General features: G+C 45.4%; 1 protein-coding gene across 1 annotated transcript; it reads right to left on the bottom strand.

Annotated features, from left to right (window-relative positions):
* Positions 1-18,289: 18,289 nt before the first annotated feature.
* C2CD4B (C2 calcium dependent domain containing 4B) lies at positions 18,290-19,468 on the bottom strand. The gene is given in 1 exon segment (XM_028099964.2): positions 18,290-19,468. A coding segment is annotated over 1 exon segment (1,164 nt). The 5' UTR covers positions 19,454-19,468.
* Between the last annotated feature and the right edge of the window lie 3,794 nt (positions 19,469-23,262).

Genomic DNA, 23,262 nt, shown 5'->3' on the forward strand with positions numbered 1-23,262 from the left:
AAGGAGACTGTTATCAAGGCCTGGAAAGCCTTTTTTTTTTTTTTCTGTTAAAACACATGTCCATTAATATCCAGTGGAAATGTAAATATCTTATCAGGAGATTGGGTTCTGCTCACAGTCTATCAAATATTTCACTGATGTCTTTCTTACCTTTTAAAAACTTGGCCTTAGAGGCCCCTACTATTATCTAACACAAAAAAGAAAAAAAATGTGAAATGAATTAAAAACATCAGTGCTTTGTGTAGCTCTCCATGTACCACAACCCCTCCAAATCCACATCTTCCCATAGCTGGGAAAATCAATAATTATAACTCTTTCTTTTACAATGGTTTTGGCCCTTGAACTTCTTAAGAAATACCTTTAATTACTTTATTTCATCCCACCCTCAGAGCACACTGAGAGCAATGTTATTGTCTGATTATTTAGAGAAAAGCAGACTGAGCCTCAGAGAGAGAAGTAGCTTTCCAGTGAAGAGACCAGGCCCCCGGAATCCTTTCTACGTTGCCACACTGGGTGTTCACAGGTATCATCATGGCAACAACACAGAGGCTACAAACAGAAATCCATGCAGCATCACCCTTGCTCCCAGCTCTCAGGCCCTAACTTGACCCAGGGCAAAAAAGATTTAACCAGACCAGCCACCTAATGTGGTGTTTAGCAGCAAGCCTTCTTAGCAGCTAGATTAGCCCCAAGTCTGATAACTGGGGTACTGCTGGTGTCAGCCAGTCCGCTTTTGGAACACCCTAACTCTTGCTCTGGTCTCATTTCTTGTATATTTCCTATTCCACTCGGGAGGCCTAGAAGTTTCCCCCTGCTGAGTATTCCCCTGCAACCCAGATTCCCTACAGCCAAGTAGCGATCCTGCGGTGCTCTTGTGGGAAAGCAAGGGCAATAAAATTATAGGCTGCGGCAGCCATTGAGAGCCAAGGGTCACGTGTCCCCCATGTGAGCATCATAAACCCGCTGCAGCAGCTGAATGTCATTGCCTTCAAAGTCATAATACCCCACTGAAAGCAAAGGCAGACACTGGCTCATGTAACTCGACCCTGGATTTTCACCCAGCCACCTGCTTCTCTGGAAACTGCCAACCCAGACCAAAGTTCACCCAGTTATAATTCCGACAAGCAACTGCATTTCTGATAAATAGTTACCAAATTAACTGTGACCTTGGCACCTGCCAGGCAGACCACTTCACCAGGTTTTTAGAGAACACACTTTTCACAATTTTGTTTTGTTACTCATGCTATTTTCGAAATCACATGGTTTTAAGCACTTGACTTTAGGTATCATAAAAGCTTTTTGTCTGGCCAGATTCCTGTATAAAGTATGTATACACATGTGTTAGGTTGAAGGTAATTCAGTAATTCCATATTTCAACATGGTGAATTCCGAGTTTAAACTCCGTGCAAGGTTTTCCACCTTTCCCCACCTGTCACCCCTCTTTCTAATGGGGAGTTGTCTGCACCAAGGGCCATTGTCAAGCGTGGCTGGCTCTGCTGGGCAGTGCCTTAGTGGTCCTTATCTGGCCCTTATCCTTATGAACTGGCCTCACTGTGATGGTCACACCTCACTGTGGCCTCTGGAACTGGGCCCCTTCACTCTGCTTCTTCCCGGCGCTGATGCCAGGCCTTTCTGGGTGGACTATTTGGCTCCCGACCACTTCTGAGTCCCTCTTCAGGTGCCATGGGGGAATTCTGTGATGCTTTCTTGTGCCTCCCAGGGCAGCTCGCACACACTGAGCTTTCCCTAAGTTCACAGACAGGCACCCCTCCCTCAGCCATGGCTGTCCTTCCACGCAGGCCCCAAGATGAGGATTCATCTAGTTACATTTAGTATGATTACCAGTGTTGTCAGAGATCTAAAAACAAACAACAAAAAGGATGTCAATCACACTGATGAGTATTTACCCAAAAAACACTAATTCAAAGGGATACATGCACCCCTATGTTTATTGCAGCATTATCTACAATAGCCAAACTATGGAAGCAACCCAAGTGTCCATAGATAGAAGAATGGATAAAGAAGTTGTGGTATATATACACAATGGAATATTATTTAGCCATAAAAAAGAATGAAATCTTGCCATTTGCAACAACATAGCTAGAACTAGAGAGTATAATGCTAAGTGAAATAAGCCAGAGAAAGAAATACCATATGATCTCACTCATGTGGAATTTAACAGAACAAATGAGCAAAGGAAAAAAGAAAAAAGAGAGAGGCACACCAAGAAACAGATTCTTAACTATAGGAAACAAACTGATGGTTACCAAAGGGTAAGTAGGTGGAGAGATGAGTGAAACAGGGGATGGGGATTACAAAATGCACTTGTTGTACTGGAAAAAACTAAAGAACAAAAATAAAAGAAAGACATACAGATACATAGATATAGACAGACACACGTTTGCTTCCTTAAGCAATTTACTGGGAATAATCTGACTATACATTTATTCACTGGGAAATACTTTTTGAGTGCTTACTACGTGCCAACCACAGTTGACCCTGAACAACAGGGGTTTGAACTGTACAGGTCCACTTATACACAGACTTTTTTTTTAATGAATACGGTACAGTACTGTAAATGTATTTTCTCTTCCTTATGATTCTCTTAATAACATTTCCTTTTCTCTAGCTTGCTTTATTGAAAGAATATAGTACATAATACATACAACATTCAAAATCTGTTAATCGACTGTTTATGTTATTGGTAAGGCTTCCAGTCAACTGTAGGCTAATAGTCAAGTTTTTAGAGAGTCAAAAGTTATATGCAGATTTTCAACTGCATAGGGTTCAGCATACCTAACCCACACATTGTTAAGGGGTCAACTGTACAGGGGCACCTGGGTGGCTCAGTCAGTTAAGCGTCTGCCTTCGGCTCGGGTCATGATCTCAGGGTCCTGGGATCCAGCCCCACGTCGGGCTCCCTGCTCAGTGGTGAGTCTGCTTCTCCCTCTGCCCCTCACCCCGCTTGTGCTCTCTCTCTCTCACTCTGTCTCTCTCTCAAATAAAAAAAAAATAAAATGTTTAAAAAAAGGTCAACTGTACTATTCTAGGTACTGGGGATACAGGAATAAGCAAGAGGAGACATGAATCCTGATCCCATGAAAATTAGATTCTAATGTGTCAAGTCAGACAATAAACAGGATCTCATTTCACAATGAAACATGAGCTTATTTTCTTACATCCCAGTACCCCATGAAATACTAAACTTCCCCCCCAAACAGGACGTGCCTGAAAGCTCTGTAAATGCTGAGCAGTTCTCACGATGTAAGAGCTACAAATTCCCAGGATTGTGCTGTGGGTTATTTACCAGGGTATTAAAAAGTACACAAATGACCTCTTTGAAGACAACATAAATAGTTATTCATTACCGGATGCTTACGATGTGCCAGGCACTATGCCAGGTTCTCCACATGAATCATCACTAATTCTGAGCTCAATCCTAAATTAGGTGGATGTGCTGTGTTATTAGTAGCCCCACTTTGTAAATGAAAAACTGAGGCTGATATGATTTAAGGAAATTATCTGAGGTCACGCAGATACTAAGTGGATGAGCCTGAATGGGACTCAGACGGTCTGGCATCACTCTGCCTCTTCACAAATGTGGGAAATCCGTAACAAGAAAAGCAAAATTGTAAGTAGGAATTCTTAGAGTGTTCCTATAAACTCAAACTTGGCCTTTACATTCAAGACTGTATACGTGTAAGCTGGAGGAATTAGGGAGAAGATTAGCTTGGGGAGGAGAGGTAGAAATAGAGAAAGTTTGTTAAAGCTAAAGTTTGTGTGGGGCGCCTGGGCGGCTCAGTCATTGGGCGTCTGCCTTCGGCTCGGGTCATGATCCCAGCGTCCTGGGATCCAGCCCTGCCCTGGGCTCCCTGCTCGGCGGGAAGCCTGCTTCTCCCTCTCCTACTCCCCCTGCTTGTGTTCCTTCTCTCATTGTCTCTGTCAAATAAATAAATAAAATCTTAAAGAAAGAAAAAGCTAAAGTTTATGTAAACACTGACAATTGAGGACCAAACAGAAATAATAAAACACCTCAGGAGGCATAATACAGGAAGGTGTAAAAATAGAATCCATTTTAGGAACGTTCGGTTCCCATATAAACTTCTGGGAGGATATCTCGAGGGGGCGGGGGGGGGGAGACAGGGAAGCAGACTGGGTGCAGCCATTGTGTGGGCATAGGTCTGATACTAAGAGCCTCCCTCCCCCCCTCCTCCTCATCGGGCAGTCTCCTCTTGTTCCTCACACACTGAAACTGAACACACCCTCTCTGGCTCCCAGTAAGCCAGTCTTCCACCAGGATGGCCACCTCTTTCCTTGCATCCTCCGTCTTGGCCTGGAACCAGCCTCCCAGGCACAGGCAGGTTACCCCAGGCCTCCCCAAGCCCTGAGCAGGCCCAGACCTCTGTCTGGCTAAGCTCTAAGAAAATCAAATTCTCCGCCTGCATCATCTTCCCTCATAGTGCCCTTGAGGTGTGCAGAAGGAAAGCACCCTGTCAATCGAGTCCAGCTCCATTAGGGGAGTCCCAGGTGCTGTGTTCCCACTTGGGGATCCAGGAGAGAGAAAGCAGATGCCAAGAGCAGCCCATCAGCCCTGCCCTTGAGGGGACCCTTGAAAGTCAGGTCTAGTCAGCCTTTCATCTCTGCACCTGCCTCTTGTGGACAGCCTCCACTTTGTCTTGCCTTGGAGACACATCTTCTCTTTCACAAGATTTCAGTTCCCTGAAGGCAGCACAAAGTGCTCCATAAACCTCTAACGTTGCATAAACATTCTTTCCTCATTAGAAGAGGAGGAACCCAGGAGTGGCCTGTTCTTACAGGAAAACAGTGAAGTCTAAGTCCCTCTGTGGGAAGCTCCGAGCATCAGATAACATCCTCTCCTCCCTCCCCTCCCCGCTCTCTTTTTCTCACCTAATCCTTTCCCTTTCCGGCTTTCTGTTCATTGGAACAGAAATCACTGTGACCATGACCACATTATGGTGAATGGAAACATAAAGAACAGAACTGATTGAGCTGCTTGGCGTTTCCTGTCACGTGATCTACCTGGACCCAGAATCACATCAGCTGTTCCATCCACAGCTCTTAAAGTTTTTTATCCTCGGCTTCTGCTTGTTAGTTACTTGACCAGTTATTTTTATTTGTCCCCTTTCAAAGAATGTATCTACTTACTTTTTAAAAGAGTCCTTAAGATACCCGCTTCAGGAAAGGTTTCTGGAAGGTGGGCATATATTTGATTCCTGGTGTGCTTATAGCACTAATAGCTCAGGGTAAACTGCATCAGGACATTCTCTCTAAGCCTTGATTTGTGCAGGATTTATATTTTCAGGCTAGTGCCTTGGGGGGAAAATGCAAGACAGATGGAGTTTGTTTTCAAATCCTCTCTCCTTTACCATCTCGGTGTCCCTCACGACTGGAGGCTTCTACAGAGAGGAACAGTGTGAAGAGCTTGACCTCTCATGCTAGCCTGCCTGGGTTCAAATCCACGGGGATAAAATATCTTAAATTTAAAAGCACTTAGGATAATGCCTTGCACTCACAATGAGCTGATAATAACACTTCTAAAAACTGCAGCTCCCCCGCCCCCGGCTGCCAGATCAAACCTCCCAACGCAGTACCAGTAATTGTCCATCTTAGCAGAGCCCCGATCTTCCTACCCGAACCACACTTTCTTCTCCTTTCTGTTCTCATCCTGGCGCCATTTACACCGCTCGGCCGTTGCATGGAGACCTAACAGGTACGGGGCTCCTTTACTCTGCGCGTCAGCCCTGCTCTTTCCGCTCCCCTGTCCACGGGCACCACGCACTGCTCCGCCAGGGCCCCCAGTTCACTGGCCGCCTCCCTTCCTTTTCCTCCGCAGCAGCTCAGGGCGTGGGCCACACCCACCAGCGGCAGCTTGGCCTCCCCTGCCCGACTGGCTGAGAAGCCCATCTTAAAGTTGCCTGCCACACAAGGCCTTCAGCCCCCGCGGGCATTCGGCAAGACCTCCACACAGGCCTCTACCTGGCAGCGGGGAAGAAGATACGCTACAAGCCTGATCCTCTGAAGCCAAGCTTGGTTCTGCTCAGAGTCTGAGAGATGGCGTGGCTCCGCCATTCTTGTCCTAGAGGACTTCACTGCCAGAGGCAAAAGCTCTGTTGGCCTTTACCACATACGACAGAGTCCACACCTTCCCAGCTGAGATGCCGGGGAGAAACTAGCTCCTTGAGCTCCTTGCGGAGGGGTGCGACCGAGGACGCTGCAACGGGGCAGGTGGTCTCTTATTTCTAGATCACACCCCTCCTCCATGAAACTCCGCCCCTCACCTGGCTCAGTGGTTTTCTCTAGCAACAACCTGTCTTCTCCCAGCCCTGCTCCCTAGCCCTCTGCTCAGCGCCCCAAGTACAGCTTGGGGTGCACCCGTTTTTTTCTCCCAAAGACAGGACCATTCACTCATTACGCGTGAGTGAGACCTGCAGTCCCCAGCACAGGCCATCGCTCCAGGGTCAGGGACTTAGAAGGTGTGCAGAATTCGCCTCAGCATCTCCGCAGTGGGCCAGGGTCAGGCAGGGCAGAGTTCCCCGAGTCGGGGGGTGGGGGTCAACACCTGGACAGGGGCAGGCGCTGAAACAGAAGTCCACCTCGGCAAAGATGCCGAAGAGCTGAGCATCTAGACTTCCAGCTAAGAATGAGGCCGCACTCCGCTTTGGGGTTCTTCAGCTGTTTTCATTTCAGTCCTGGTGGAATGGAAGCAACTCAACCAGGTACTTGGTGTCTGTATAAAGACTGGGAATAGGCTAGCGCTTTACACATGAACTGACTTAATCCTCACCAGAACTCTCCAAAGGGGATGATGCCACATCTCTGTTTCGAAATGAGGAAACCCAGGCACAGAGAAAAAAGTAAATTTCTGAGTCACGGCTCATCAGTGCTAGAAGAGGACAGTCAGATTCGGAAATCCCTGCTCTTAAGGACTCCCCTGCACAATCTGGGTTAAAGGCCCACTTCTGCAATTGCCTCCCTTGAAAATCTAGGCTTTTATTTCTGGACATTAACTTTTTCTTCATGTTCATCTCACAGGTATAGGAATGTTGTGGGAAGGAAGTAAATATATGCACGTAAAGTCCTTGGCCTGGCGCCTTGATAGTAAAAACACAATCCGTGCTGGTTCCCAACATGACCATCATTTCTATTATTAATGCCCACGAATCCCTGCCACCAAGTTGGCCTGCCTCCCACCCCTACTCTTGCCTGTTTCTCTGCCCTGGGGCAGGCCCCTGACAGCTCCCAGCTCTCCCAGCTGCCCCACCTCAGTTCCCAGGCTCTTATAGACAGACCTGCGTCTCCTTTGGTCTTTAAAATAATCTTGCAATGTAGGTAGAGCTGAGGTTTAGCCAGTTAAGTACTTTGCCCAAGGAAAATTTTTTTTCGGGTTCTAAAACAGATCTCTCTCTATAAATTTAAGTGGAGTGTTTTTAGTTCTGTAAATTGTAAATGCAACTTTAAAAACCATTATGAATAGAGAAAAAAACGAGGTGGCTCAGTCTGTTAAGGGTTTGCCTTCGGCTCAGATCATGATCTCAGAATCCTAGGATCCAGTCGGAGTGGGGAATCCCTGCTCAGTGGGGAGTCTGTTTCTCCCTATGCCTCTGTTCCTTCCCCTGCTCAGTCTCTCAAATAAATAAAATCTTTAAAAATATATATAAAAAATTTAAAAGAAAAAAATGATCACAACCCCACCATCCCAACACAGTAACAACATTTTTGTGATGAATTACTCACCAGGCGTTGTCCATCTCTGTAGGGACTGAGTTTTCTCCTGATTCACCACCTCCGGGGAGCAACTGAGAGCACTGTTTACCCCAGTGTTGGGATGGCCTCAAAATATCCATGGAGGGAGTCTAGCGTGAGCACCCACTAAACCCAGAATGACTCTCATTGGACCCCACCAGAATAAAATACAATCAAATTAGAATAAATAATGAGTCAAGCAAACATGCCTTTAGAGAGACAAATCAGAGGCTCTTTGAGACATCATTTAAAAAGACGTTTTATTTTTTACAAGTCAAATTTGTGTACATTTAAGATGTACAACACGATGTTTTGGTATTTGTATACCATATTTGTATACCAAATATACATTGTGAAATGCTTGCCACCACCAAACTAACATATCTATCGCTTCCCATAGTTACTATATTTTGTGTATGTGGTAAGAACACTTGAGATCTACTCTCAGCGAATTTCAAGTGTATATTATTATTTAAGGCACCATGCTGCACATTAGAATTTCAGAACTTATTCATCTTCTAACTGAACGTTTATACCTTTTGACCAGTATCTCTGAGCCATGAATTTTTTTAAGATTTATTTATTTATTTATTTGACAGAGAGAGAGAGAGAGACAGCGAGAGAGGGACCACAAGCAGGGGGAGCAGCAGAGGCAGAGGGAGAAGCAGGCTTCCCGCCGAGCATGGAGCCCGACGCGGGGCTCGATCCCAGGACCCCGGGATCATGACCCGAGCCAAAGGCAGACCTTAACGACTGAGCCACCCAGGCGCCCCAAGCCATGAATTTTTAATCTAACTTACACTATATCCAAATTCTGTGGGAACTGTTTAAATCATATAGACATATAATCCAGTCATATATTTATTAATTTATTCAGTAAGCCAAAGCCAAAGTCAAAGTATGAACCTTAGTCCTGTTCCTTTCTTTTTCCCTCCTATATCATTAATCATATCAAGTCTGGGTTTTGGGGGTTTTTTGTTTCGTTTTGTTTACTTTAACAATCTTTTTTTTTTTTTTTAAAGAGATTCTCAGAAACAAGGACCTACTATAATAAATTTTACAGAGTGGTAGAAATATATGACTGTCTAACTGTCAGTCTAGGAATGGATACCCAGAACACCCTTTTATGGAATATGGGTTATAGAAAGGTGGAGGGAATGGGGGAAGGGAGGCTAGAGATGACAGAACTCTAATCTGGTTTGGGACCCCTGGGTGGCTCAGTGGGTTGAGTGACTTGATCTCAGCGCAGGTCTCGTCTCAGGGTCTCAGGGTCTCAAGGTTGAGCCCTGTGTTTGGCTCCACAGCATGGAGTCTACTAAAAAACAAAACAAAACAAAAAAACCCTCTAATTTGGTTTGAATGTCCTTCTACTTCTCGCCAACTACCTGAAGCTCTGTATGACCATTCTCTATTTTTCCCTTTGTATTTGATCACCACATGCTCAGTGCTGACATATCCCACCTATGTTCCTTGCAGGTGTACCTCCTGCACATACAGCTTGGTTGGGAGGTATTGGCAGGAATATAAAAAGAATTGTAAGAAATGAACCCTGATTCAGGTCCGAGAACTTGCAGTTGAATTGGGACATGGTGTTAATAATCAGAAGACCTGGGATTGATTCCTGGCTCCTTCACTTACTAACTGGGCTACCATGAAAAATTTATTAAAATTCCTTATCAGTAAAACAGGACAGATAGTATTAATAATAGAACCTATACGCAACCTAAAGGGTTGCTCTTAGGATCACAAGGAGTAAATTCTGTGAAAGCACTTTACAAACTAGGAAGTGATATTCAGGAAATTATTATTAATATTCACATAAAATGTATACACAACTTAAACAATATCTCTCAGGTTTTTGTCACTTTGTAAGTTCGAATTTTCCAAGATTATTCTTTCAGAGACATATTTCCTTTAAGATGGGATGCCAGGCACAGTCTTACTTGAAAAGTATTTGACATTTTAACACAGCCATCTTGATGTGGGCACATTTTGACATGTCTCCCCCAAAATCTTTAAGATTTTAGTTATTCTTTTTAGTGACCAATCAATGTGTGAAATACACATGCTTACCCTGTCCTTGAGCCTTGCTCTATACATCACCTCCCTCCATCACTGACTCTTTGGGTTAGAAATCAAGGATATGAATGGGATCCACAATGGGTGGGAGGTGGAAAATGAAATGAGCTCAAATTCTAGTGTATCTAGCCAAGGCTCTTTTTTGATGCAATGACAGAAAGGCCAACTCAAACCCAATTTAGCTTGAAAAGTTTAGGGGTAAGCTGGCTATAGTTACAGCTAGCTTCAGAATGCAGGAGATGTCACGGGGACGCTGACTCTTCATTTATTACTCTGCTCTTCACGTTGGCTTTATCCCTGGATTCCATGGATTGGCAAGATGGCTCCTGAGAGCAAATGGCCTGTGTCCTGTCAGGTGCAAATTCAGCAGAAAATTGTTCGTCTCCATCTCAAAAATTTAAAAGCAACTCCTAGGTCTGAATCTCAGTGGACTAAATTAGGTCACATTTACATCCTGTACTAATGAATCACTGTGACTAAAGGTATGAAATACTCTTATTGGCCAGGCCTGCATCAGACCCACCCCTGAAACTTGATATGGAATCAACACCACCTGAAACATACGGACTGATGAATGGGAGGAGCGATTCCACATAAGAAATCAGATATTGTTACCACATGGAACAATTACTACCAGGTGATGAAAACCAGTAAGTATCATTACGGATTTGGATAAAGATTCAGAGAGTCAGTTGGAAGAGAGTGGTCAGAAACCAATTGTCAGACAAGGTACAAGCACAAGGACTCTTCCATTTACCATGTTTATTCACCTCAAAAAGGGCCAGGGTTTACCTAAAGTATCGCTCATTCTCAGTGAAATCATCTGTTCAGATCTCAGATTAATAAGCATCTAAGCCCATTTGTTGAAAATACGAGAATACAGGGCGCCTGGGTGGCTAGTCCGTTAAGGACTAAATATTGTTGTGAGATAGTTTCTTTATGTATGACTGCCATTAAAATAAAAAAATAAACTTTGAACCAGAATTTTTAAATTGCCGTATCACAAAGGGTTAAAAATCACATTTTCAAAATAAAAAATGAATAAATAACATCTATTTCCCTTTTCTTTCTTTCTTGCATTAAATTAAACAAGGAAGCCATCAGACTGCAATGACTCTAACATCATGGTGGCCTCTACATAAACAAACCCAAATCTAAGACTGTAAATGCCTCAAGGCTATAAAATTGAAACCTAAGGACAAGCACTCACAGAGCCAACTAGACTTTACACTATTAGCCAATCAAATAATCTCCTTTTTTTGTTTCTGCACCTTCTCCCATTCTGCACCTTCTCCCAATAAGTCATCCCCCTAGCTCCTGACCACTTTCAGCTGGGTACTGCCCAGTTGGAATGGATTTTTGCTCAAATAAACTCTTTTTTTAAGTTTTTATTTATTTAGTTAGTTATTTAGTTATTTAGTTATTTAGTTATTTGACAGAGAGAGACACAGCGAGAGAGAGAACACAAGCAGCGGGAGAGGGAGAAGCAGGCTTCCCGCGGAGCGGGGAGCCCCATGCAGGGCTCGATCCCAGGACCCTGGGATCATGGCCCCAGCCGAAGGCAGACGCCCAACGACTGAGCCACCCAGGCGCCCCTCAAATAAACTCTTAAAATTGGTAACATGTCTCAGCTTATTTTTTAATATTTTCTTCCTTCTTTCTTTCTGTCCCTGGCCCTTCTTTCCTAGATCTATTCATAGGAGGGCAGGAAACACAACACCTAGGCGACTGTGGGGGAGGTGGAAGACTGGGAGAGAGAATGCTCCCCTCGCCACCTGAGGGGACGTGATGGACAAGTGGGTGACTGGCAGCCCGAAGTAGGATGCTGGGTATCATTGTCATACTTCTCCAAGAACCAAGTCTTCCTTGTAGCCCTTTCAGACGCTAAGGGCAGAGCAGAGGGATTGCAGCTCTAGCAAAGGTGTCACAGCTCACAAACTCCAGGTTTTTCTAGTGTGTTTTCTTCAAGATCAGCCTTTTCCAATCAGAATAAAGCTTCTTATGTGATCACCTCTACTCCCTGTCTGCTCTTGTATACAAGCAATTAACATCAAATACTTACTTTAATTGATTAATCATTTCTTTTAGTCATTCTATAAGTTCAATGTCTTGTTACTAAGATTTTAGACAGTTTCATTTTATGCTCATAATGAATTCTAACAGCACAAATCTGTTCAGGGTACTGTAAACAGACATATTCAAGGTACAGCAAGTGGATACTCTCTTTATGGCAGAGGAATACCAGGGAAGGAACATTCAGGGGGGTAAGGCTGGAGGACTTGGGTTTGGGACAAACTACAGTGCATCTTAAATCTTAATGCTAAGAATTTTGGGTAAGGTATAGATATGGAAGGATTTTGTTTATGGTGAAAGCAGAGTCTTAGGAAATTAAATCTGATGATGGCTCGGTTTAAGTTCATCTTTTAAAAGATGTGCAAATATAGATGGAAGAGAGAGAGAGAGAGAGAGAGAGTGTGTGTGTGTGTGTGTGTGTGTGTGTGTGTGTTCTAGAGCTTAGAGGCAATGACACCCCAGTAGCCATGGGCACACTTAGCACTCAGATCTTGGTTTCTAAGTACCATCAATCAATGTAAGAAATCAAGATGCCTTGAGAAATGGTTGATTCCAGGACTGGGGTATCAGAAGTGCAAGATGAATCTGGAACAAATTTTAGAAACAGAAAATAAGTAAGTGTTCAGTGAAGATATAACAAAGACACAAGAGCCAGCTTGAAGAGCTTCCCACAGGTCAAACCTGGGACCAAAATAAATAATTGCAATGGATTATAACCCATAGAATAAAATTAAAAACCCATGAGTCCATACAGATATAAATAAACTAATAAATAAATAAGTAATGGGAAAAGCAAAGTTAAAATTTCAACTAACAAAGACACAATTCTAAAATTACCGTTTGGCAATCTCTGCAGTAATAAATGTTTCAGGCAAGAATCATCAATGAATGCTTAAATCTGGGAAGTAAAAGGATGATGAGAGGATATTTACATGGTCTCAAAGTATCTCTCACAAGAGATTTATTAAATATAAAGAGGAAAATAAATATCTTCACAGTAAAGGAACCTGGTAAACACCATCACTCTAACCACGTAATTAAAGTTAATGTCACTAGTAATGAGAGAAGATGCGTCACTTTTGTGCCATTTCTGCCAGGAATACATAACCTGCATCTAATCACAAGGGGGTATCAGACAAATAAACTTATGACCTTATAGAAAATGTCAAGATCATGAAAGCCTGAGATTAAAGAAGATTAAAGAGACATGCCAATTGAATGCAACTTATGATCCGGGATTTTCTTCTTCTTAAAGATACCTCCAAACATTATTGGCCAATTAGAAAAATTTGAATAGGTTCTGTAGATTATCTGGCAGTGTTGAATCAATATTAATTCCCTTACTTTTATAAGGGAATTATGGAAGAGAATAGTTTTATTTTTAGGAAATACACAACTATTTGGGGATAAAAGGGCACATGTCTACAACTCATTCTCAAATATTTCAGGAAAAAAAGATAGATGATAGATAGGATGATAATGAAATGAATATTTAGAGAGTCTGGTTAAAAGGTATACGGGAATTCTTTGCACTGTTTTGGCAACTGTTCTATAACTCTCACATTATTCAAAAATTAAAAAAAAAAAATGATAACGGTGAAGAGAGCAGTGCAGAGCCAATTGAGTAAAGGAGGAAGATATGGTGGCTCTGGTCTAGGTGACTAGGAGGAGAAAGAGATGAAACTCCGGAGCGCTGCGTGGACAGTTTAGACAAATCAGGCACCATCTCCTGGTGACAGAGACAGGAGACTGGTTCTTTTTTAAATCAGGAACTGTTGCCAACCTGGAAAATACATCCTGTTCTTTTTGGCAAAGAAAATAAAATATGGATTTTCCATGTTAGGATAAATACCAGTGTCTGGTCACATAAGGATATCTTATCAAGGCCTTGCTATTCACAAAGGATGAAAAACTCCTGGTAGTAATGTTTGGATTTTGGCACACATCAGCTGAGCTGTTGTTCCTCTCTCTGGAACATGGCAGATGGAGTCTGAAATATACAACCAGTGGAATGGAAAGATGTAATTCTTTGTGTTTGTATCATTTAGTGCAGTCACCCAGATATGTTCCTAGTAGACTGCCCTTTGTAAAGACTTAAGATTGGAACCACAGATGTGCACAAAGCCATTCAGCAAAATTATATTCATTTGCATGAATGAAAGAGGAGATATTCAAATTATATTTAAAAAGAAGAGTGCGTCCCCCTGTTAATATGAATCTTGCTATAACTAAATGATCTCTTTTAACCCTTGCCATCTTCACACCTAATATTTTAGAAAGGAGGAAGCTGAGACATAAAGAAGTTTAAGCATTTGCCCCAAGATCACACAACTACCCAGTAGCAGAGCATAGATTTGAAGCCAGGTTTTTGTGGCCTCAGACTTTCTACTCTTTCTAGTACTGCACCGCTTTCTTACTTAAAAAAAAAAAAAAGAGAGAGCGAGGGAGATTTATTTATTTTTTTGAGGTGGGGGAAGGGGCAGAGGGAGAGGGAGAAAGAAACTTAAGCAGACTCCACCTTGAGCATGGGCCCCGATTATTCCATGTCTCTACTCTGCCATCCACAGCATCATTCCATCCCGAGGCAGGTCACACTTGCAGTCTTAGCTTGTTGGCCAGAACAGCTGGGACTACCCCATGATTTCTAATTAGACTCTAGGCTGGAGAAAAGGCATTGCTCCCTATACGACTGAGGAAGAATTTCCCTAGAAAGCCCCAGAAAACTCCTCTCTATATTTTATTGGCCTAAATCGGGTTGCAATCCCAGTTATGAACCACTCCCTGCAAGGGGGGGAGTGGTTAGACTCAGGGACATAGGGTCTCTCTCTGTAGCAGAGTGTGAAGTCAGAATTGGTTGAGGCAGCTGCATCTGGGACGGGGGCCGAGTAGGGCTCAATCCCATGACCCTGAGATCAGGACCGGAGTAGAAACCAAGAGTCAGATGCTTAACTGACTACACCACCCAAGCGCCGATTCCCCTTCTTACTTTTTTTTTTTTAAGATTTTATTTATTTATTTGAGAGAGAGAGAGAGAATGAGAGAGAGAGCACAAAAGGGGGGAGGGTCAGAGGGAGAAACATACTCCCCGATGAGCAGGGAGCCCGATGTGGGACTTGATCCTGGGACTCTAGGATCATGACCTGAGCCAAAGGCAGTCGCTTAACCAGCTGAGCCACCCAGGCGCCCCTCCCCATCTTACTTCTCAACAGGAAGATGCACCTGCCTCAGCCAATTCTGACTTCACACTCTGCTACAGAGAGAGACCCTATGTCCCTAAGTCTAACCACTCTCCCCCTTGCAGGGAGTGGTTCATAATTGGGATTGTAACCTGATTTAGGCCAGTAAAATAGAGAGAGGAGTTTTCTGGGGCTTTCTAGGGAAATTCTTCCTCAGTCATATAGGGGTGCCTGTAGGAGCAATGCCTTTTCTCCAGCCTGGAGTCTAATTAGAAATCATGGGGTAGTCCCAGCTGTTCTGGCCAACAAGCTAAGACTGCAAGTGTGACCTGCCTCGGGATGGAATGATGCTGTGGATGGCAGAGTAGAGACATGGAATAAGATATGGATCAGGAACATGAGTTCTTGATCACTGCTTCTACCCACATATGTTCTGGACCCTCTCTTCCTTTTCCAAAGACTCTCCTCCTATAGTTACTCCTGGTTTTCTTTCGCTTCACTAGCAACATCTCCCTCTATTTTGGATATTCCCAACATGCGTTAGATTCGTTCATATTAAAACAAAATAAATCTTTGATTCTGGAAAGCTCTGATTTTCTTCCAGCTATAGGCCCCTTCTCTGCTCCCCCTTTTCTAAAACTTCCTGTGTATACTTTCTCACCTCCCATTCACATGTTAACCCCTTCTGGTCTAGCTCCTGTTATGACGACAGCAGGATTTCAATGGGGTGGACATCTCCTTCTTCTAAATACTTCTTTGGCTTCTATGACTCCACACTCCCCTGGTCTTTGCTCTGTCTCATTGGCTGCCGCTTCTCTTTGTCCTACACTGACGTTCCTCTTGTACTGAATTTCTAAATGTTGATTTGTTCCAAGGCTTGGTCCTAGGTCCTCTACTCTTATTTATTCTATCTCTTTCTATATTTGTTCAACCCTCAATCAATTTTATTCAGTCTACCAGATGCCAGACGCTGCTCTAGGCACTGGAAATAAAGCAATGAATCAACAGAGTTCCTACTTTATAAAGCATACTTTCTGGTGGGAGAGCAGGAAACAAACAACAACAAAATAAGGGTATAATAGAATGTCGAGTAGTGATAAGTGCTACGAAGAATGAAGCAATAGCAACAGTGATGTCTTTTAAGATAGGAGGGGCAGGGGAGGATACTCTAAGGAGGAGACATTTGCACCGAAGAAAACTGGAATGTGAGAGAGAGAAGTTAAGGATGATTCCAGGTTCCTGGCTTGCATAGAAGGAAGAATGATGTTGTCATTTACTGAAATAAGGAAGACTAGAGGAAGAAGAGATTTGGGAGGGGAAAATCAAGAATTCTGGCTTGATGTATTAAGGGGTCATTTGGACACAGTAAGTGGCTGTTTGTCTAGATTAAGTTTCTCTTGTGTATGATTCCTTCCTCAGGTCTTAGGGAGACCTTCCCTGACCGCTCTATCTCTGAGAGCATCCCACATGCCACTTCTCTCTCATCCTCCCTAGTTTACTGTCTTCATGACAGTCACCACAATCTGTAATAACCAAACTTAGCTATTGTTTGGCTACCCCCACTAAAACCAAGTCCTGTGAGATCAGGAATCTTGTCTTTTTCATAGCTGCGTCGCCTGGCCTTGGTATTGTGCCTGTCACAGAGAAAGGGCTCAACAAATCATTATTAAATGAGGGACCAAAGGGAACGTCAGTCCTCTGGAGAAGTCAGGACAAGTTGGTTCTTATCTGAGCTTAGCCAGTCCCTAGCTGTTCGATTTCAGGCAAGTCACCTCTGTGGTATGTTCTCAATTTCAGAAGTAATTTGATTAGATGATTTCTAAGGGATAATTTTTCCACCTGGAAATTACGTTTGAAATCCAGGATTTTTATTGACTTATTCTGACCAAATTTGTACCTCAAACCTCATTTCGGTAACAGCGCTGAGGGGTTTTTAATGCAGAATGAGTGCAAACTATTGCTTATTTGCCACAGGAATCCTGAAGGATTCTATATTCCCACTCCTGGCTCCCCTAAATCCTCAGTCTCAGGTAGCCATCCATTCTGCTAGCCTCCACTCCAGGACCAGGGAGAAACAATTGGAAAGAAAGGAGAAGTGAAGGAGTTCATTTTCTGGAACATTATGGAGCACCTATTCACCAGTACAGTTCAAGTCTTTTCAGGTAAGCTATCATATTTCACGTGTATTTAAAGGTTATTTGGATATTAAACCATATTTTTACAAAACCCTGTGAAGTAGGTATTAACAGCCCCCATTTCACTGATGTAGGAAATGAGGTTCAGGGACATGAACTGATCTTCCCTAATTCAGACAAGTGGCAGAAAAAAGATTGGACTCTAAGTCTCCCCCCACCCCCTCATTGTGCTTTCCACCACACCATAGATGCCTACCGTCAAGGGCAAACCTTCTTGGATACGATCAGTTTCCAGTGGACTCAGGTCTATTTGTTGAATCAACAGATGAAAATAAATTGGATTAATAAACCCTCTCTTAAAATCCAGTGTTCAAAAAGTTGACAGTTTCCCTTTCCATTCATCTAGGAAATCCTATTACAGAGGCATTAATTACTATGTAACTTAAATACATAGCTAGGTGGAAATAATGCCACAAAAATATCAATATGTTTACAGAGGCAGGAAGATTTGTCTGCTGAAACAGCAAGATTTCCCAGGGCTCCTTCTGGAGAAGGAAGAAGGGGATGCCAGGGTTATCTATTCCCTACATGACCATCCTTTGAAAGATCCTTCACTCCCTTTGTTTTACTTTTCCTTATAATTTTTTTTAAGACTCCACTTTCAAAAGAATCCTGTTTTCATAATGAGAAAGAAATTCTTTTCCCACCAAGTTATCCTTATTACAGAATGTCCGGCTCTGATGTGTGTGCATTAATGAGGATATGAACCTATGCCACATCAAATATGTAAAGTTGCATATGCGAATCTTAGCATTGGGCAGGATTCTGAAGGACTAACTTAAAAAATAATAAGCCTTTAGCGTTGACGTAAAGCAGGGAGGATAATCAAGGCAGATTGGGTGTAGTTCCTTTTTCTCCCTTCCATCCACAAGCCAACCCTTTTTGCCTTTGAATGTAAAAAAAATGGTCTGGAAAAACAGGATTGGATGTTGGGAATAGAGAACTTCATTTTTTTCCTTCACTACCAGTAATGGCAAAAACAGACATCTAAAAACTAAACTTTCAATAAAGCAAGATCATAAATAGAAAAATGAATAAATAGCATTTATTTTGTACGGAGCGGCTGTCCGTGTCCGAGTTCCCAGCGGGCGGAGAGCGCCCCGAGGGGACAGACGGCCCGAGGCCCGGGCGCCCTCAGGGGAGCAGCAGGGAGCCCAGCAGCAGCTCGCCCTGGCCCAGCAGGCGGCCCCGCTCCCGGCCGCGGCCCCGCTTCTCCGCCTTGACGCGCACGGCCAGGCGGCGCACCTGGTCCTCCGAGAGCCCGTCCAGGCACACGTCCTGGTCGAAGGCGGCCTTGCGGCTCGGCCGCACCACGGCGCTGCGCTGCGGCCGCGTCTTGCCCGGCGGCCGCAGGACGAAGCTGACGCGGCAGCCGACGGCGCGGGGCTCGGCGGTTCCCGCGGCCAGGCCCTGGGCGCCCAGCAGCCGGACGCGGAGCCGCCCGCTGGCCCGACTGTACTGGGCGGCCAGGCGCAGGGCCCCCCCGGCGCCGCCCAGGGCCACGGTGCCCTCGGCCTCCAGGCACTCGGGCCCCGGGTCGGAGGCAGGCGGCGGCGGCGGGGACGCGGAAGGGGCCCGGGCCGGGGGCCGCGAGCCGGCGCCGCGCTGCTCGTCCTCGTCCCGACTGGACGCGCAACGGGCGCGCGCCAGGCCGCGGCTCCTGCGGGCCCGCAGCGCGCGGCTCAGCAGTCCTTCGGGGGCGCGCAGGAGGCGGTGGGCGCCGGGCGGCGGGGCGGGCGCGTCCGGGATCGGGCGGGGGCCGGCGGGGAGCGCGGGGGCGGGGGCGGGGGCTGCGCCCGGGGGCAGGAGAGGGGCGGCCCCGGGGCTCCCGAGGAAGAGCGACTCCTTGCGGCGAGTGTGCGGGCTCTCGAGCAGCGCGCAGAAACCGTAGGCGGTGCGCGCGCGCGGCAGGTGCGGCAGCGAGAGCGCGGCCTGCGAGCGCGGGTCCCAGTCCGTGTGCCCGGCGGCATCGTCTGCTCCTCGGGGCCACAGGTCCGGCTCGGCGGCGCAGCGCTGGGGCAGAGCCGCGGCCGGAGGCGGAGATTCGGGTACGCAGGGCGCGGGCAGCCGCGGCGGGATGCAGAACTCGGGGATGCGGGCCGGGGTGAGCACGTTGGTGAAAGCGGGCTCCGGAGCGGAGGCGCGCAGTTTCCCGAGGAGCCGCATCCTCCGAGGCTAGGGCTGGGAGCAGTGGCAAGAAGTGCTCCTGCGGGGGAGAGAAGTTGGCGAGTGTGGGCACCTGGGGCCCCGCGGGAAGTGGCTGGACCGCTCCCCGGGGCCCTCCGAGGGTACCAAAGGGCCTACGATCCCTGGCCAATCCACGCCGAGCTCTCCCGCACCCACAGACCTGCCCGCCTTCCATTCATCGGTAGTAAATAAACAAATCGAAATCAGACCTTTCCTTCCTTCTCCAGTCACTCTGGGTCATGAATTTCAAGTTCAGTGCCGGCTGCCTCCCGGTCCCGGATGGGGCGCCAGCTTCAGCACTCTGGCTGGGACAGTGGCGCCCCTGCCTTATACTGGCAGCCTGAGTCCCGCCCAGCCGGCCGGGAGCCCAACCCCTGGAGGCACTGGACAGCCCGCCTTCCAAGCCAACCCTGCTCGCCCTGCTCGCCCTGCTCGCGGCGGCTGGGGGCCCTGCAGCGGGTGCTTGGGCGTGACCCTCTGGTCAGTCCTGGGACCCGCATCCGCTCGGCGTGCACGGAGCCCCTTACACAGGCGTGGAGAAAGTTGCAGGTGAAGAGAGGATGCCTGGTGGCCCTGCCCAGGGAGAACTGGTGGCGGAACATGCTGGTGGCCTCTTGGAGAAGATGAAACAGCGTGAGGAACCAGGAAGTTCCCTTTTGCTAGGAACTAAATCCTGTCATCCTGCACGTGACGGACATGCTCTAGGTGCTTCTATTTTACTGCCTCCACGCACCCGCCATGTGTAGATCAATACGGTTTCCATGATACTCGTGTACTTATTACCAGTCTCTCTCTGCTGGTTGGTGGCCTCCTTAATAGCCTGCTCAGTCAATGCCGTAAATACTGATGAATTGGGTGGATTAGGCAAACATTTCTGAATGACTGCAGCCTGTCATCTTTTGTCACAAAAGGTGGGGCCTTTGGCTCATACTCGAAAAATAACACTTGATATTCCCAAAGCTACCCCTTTTCTCTCTGCTGCAGCAGGGAGGGACCAGTTAGAAAGCCCCTTACAGAAAATCTATGTTGCCTCTTTCCACGCCTCCCATCCCCCCCAACCTTCGTTTTCTAATATGAGAAAAAACTGGAAGCCCAGAGGGACTTGAGGAAATTCCTTAAAGGTTAAATAAAGCCAGTTAATGGCAGAACCTGGAATTAGCAACTTCCTGTTTATTTGGCTTTGCATGTGATGCTTCCTGCTATCTGAAATGCCCTTCCTCAGCTTTTTCACTCTGTAGGAACTCCTGTTTATTTCCCACAATTTAGCCAGACAGCATCCCCTTCAGGACTCTTTACCCAACTCCCCCTCTACAGTTCATCAGTCCTTCCTTATTCCCTCCACACACCTTTTAATACCACCATTGCTGCATTTAGCATGCTGCTTTGGAATTTGGGGTTTACAGATTTGTCTCCCCCAGTAGACTATGAGTTGAGGGCAAAGACTGGGACAACTCATTCAGGGTGTTTGGGGGACCTCTTGAATGTAGCTAAAATAAAATGGGTGCTATGATTCAGAATCTTAGTCTGCCTCCATCCCAGTTGCCCTATACAAGGGACAAACCTAGCTGTCTTATTAATCTTTTATCCAATTCCAGCACCCAGAATACAATGCCAGGAAAATAGTAAGTGCTCAGTAAATATTTGAGTGAATCGTATTGTGTGGAATTGAGCTTGATCTACGATCCAGGTCTTATGACTGTCAGGTGCTTTTAACCACATAACCCTCTAACCGCATTATTCAATTTCTCACGGGCAAACCAGTGATGTGGACATTGCTTTTCAGATGAGAAACTGAGGCTTAGGTTGAGAGACTTGTCTAGGGTCGTTCAAACTATGAATCACATGCTGTTCCCTAAGTCCCAGCTTTTTGCTAATTTCTTCCTTCTCTTTTTTATTCACTCAGTTCAAGATAATTTGCTAAGTCTGTTGTGTGTCAGGCATTGTGTGTGTGTGTGTGTGTGTGTGTGTGTGTGTGTGTGTGTGTGGTGTGGCTTGTATTGCACTTTATACCCAGAATGTTAATTCTTAAAGCAACTCAGTCTACTGTTAAGTATTTTCCACTATCCTTGCTTTGGAATAAATACCATTATTTCCAAATCCTTAGAGGTAAGGAGAGTGAAAGTTTCCCCTTGGTAGTAATTTATATTTTCTTTCTTAATTGATTGCTGTTCTCCTTTAGTATATGCTTTTTTGATGGGACAAGCATGAATCATGCAACCAGGGAGCAGTAACCATTCCTGCCAAAGCCAACTTGCAGGCAGAGGAGTCCCTGGGGTCTCTGAGTGCATCAATTCCTCTGATTCTTCAGGCCAATCAGCAAATTAGTGGGCAAATGGTCTTCTCTCAAGGAGAGCACACCAGCATTATGGCTTGCCAATGTGCCAGCTCACTTCAAATCAGACCCCAATGAAAATGGCTCTTCCGCAGGCCTTCATGACAGGAACACGTGAACCTCTCGTCAGTGGTAAATGCCACCAAAAGCAGGATGTGGGATTTGAGTCATTATGCTGCCAGCAATTCATGTTCATAGGACCACATAAGCAGGGCTGGAAATCCAGTCTCCATGGAGAGCGTTTTCCAAAACCACTAGTTTTCCATGAATCAATATTCTACAGGAGAGACAGTAGGATACAGGGAAATTAAATTACTTACCCAAGAATACACTCCAGTCATTCATTCATTTAAGCCCATAGCTGCAGGCCGTATCCACAGTTAGAGGCCTGATTTTCTTCCTGATTCTGAAATCACACTGGGAAAAAGTGAAAAACAACGCCTCAGTAGAAACTCTGATCACTCCAGTTGTTTCATTGTTTTGTGCCTTATGACCATATAATGTCCACCATCATCTTGTATTCAAAGCTTTGAAATTGTTATTTCAAAGAAACTATCCCAATGATAATGTTTACTGAATGCTCACTATATACTGGGTCTTATTTAATCCCTAAACAACCCTCTAAAGGAGGTAAGGATGTAGAAACTATGGCTCATAGAAGAGAAACAACTTGTCCAGAGGCTCACAGCCATGAAAAGCAAGGTTGGGAGTCAAATCCATATCCATCTAGCTCATTCTGCTATGTGCTTATAACCACTTCCCTAGAGTGCCTCCCTCAGAGCTATTTTTCCTGAATCCATGACCTCTCTGGGTGGTTAGATAAAAGAAAAAGAGAGCCTTATTCCAAGGCCTTGGGTTGAAACTATACAACTATTGTTTATACCAGCGCCTAAGAGCTTAACACATGCCATTGTCATAAGCAGGAAATCACTAGTTTTGCACAGTAGTGCTGTATCATCTGTAAACAGAATCCTTATCCTCCCCAGAAGTGTATTCACTCTCTTTATTTATACCCTACCTTTTTTCCAAAACAGGATTTGAGGGGATTTATGTAACAAAGACCCAGGGAACTGACCGATTAGAGCCTGATGGTAAAAATGGAAAAGACATGCAATTGACTGAGTAAGGAAGCGTGAATGAGGTCCCAAATTGACGTGTACCAACACCCGTAACGCTAGAATGGGATGGACAAGATGTGAAGGCAGTGAAAGAGACTGCAGTGGGAAGGCTTGGGGGCGGACCCTCACAGTCCACCAGCCTTGGAAAACCAGAAGAACCAGTCTGAATGTCCAGTGGTATGGGAATGGCCACGTCTCCTTCACAGAAAAAAATACAGTCATGGAAAACCATCATCAAGAAGACTGTAGCAACACAGAAACGTATTTCTGTTGGAGTGTTCGATGAAGTTAACAATATGCAAGACTATCTATCCCTTAACATCACAGTTGGATAAAGG

The sequence above is a fragment of the Eumetopias jubatus genome, unplaced genomic scaffold (assembly GCF_037043125.1).
Source record: "Eumetopias jubatus isolate StellerSeaLion01/CBP00866 unplaced genomic scaffold, mEumJub1_p1.0 scaffold_7, whole genome shotgun sequence".
In the NCBI taxonomy this organism is placed as follows: domain Eukaryota; kingdom Metazoa; phylum Chordata; class Mammalia; order Carnivora; family Otariidae; genus Eumetopias; species Eumetopias jubatus.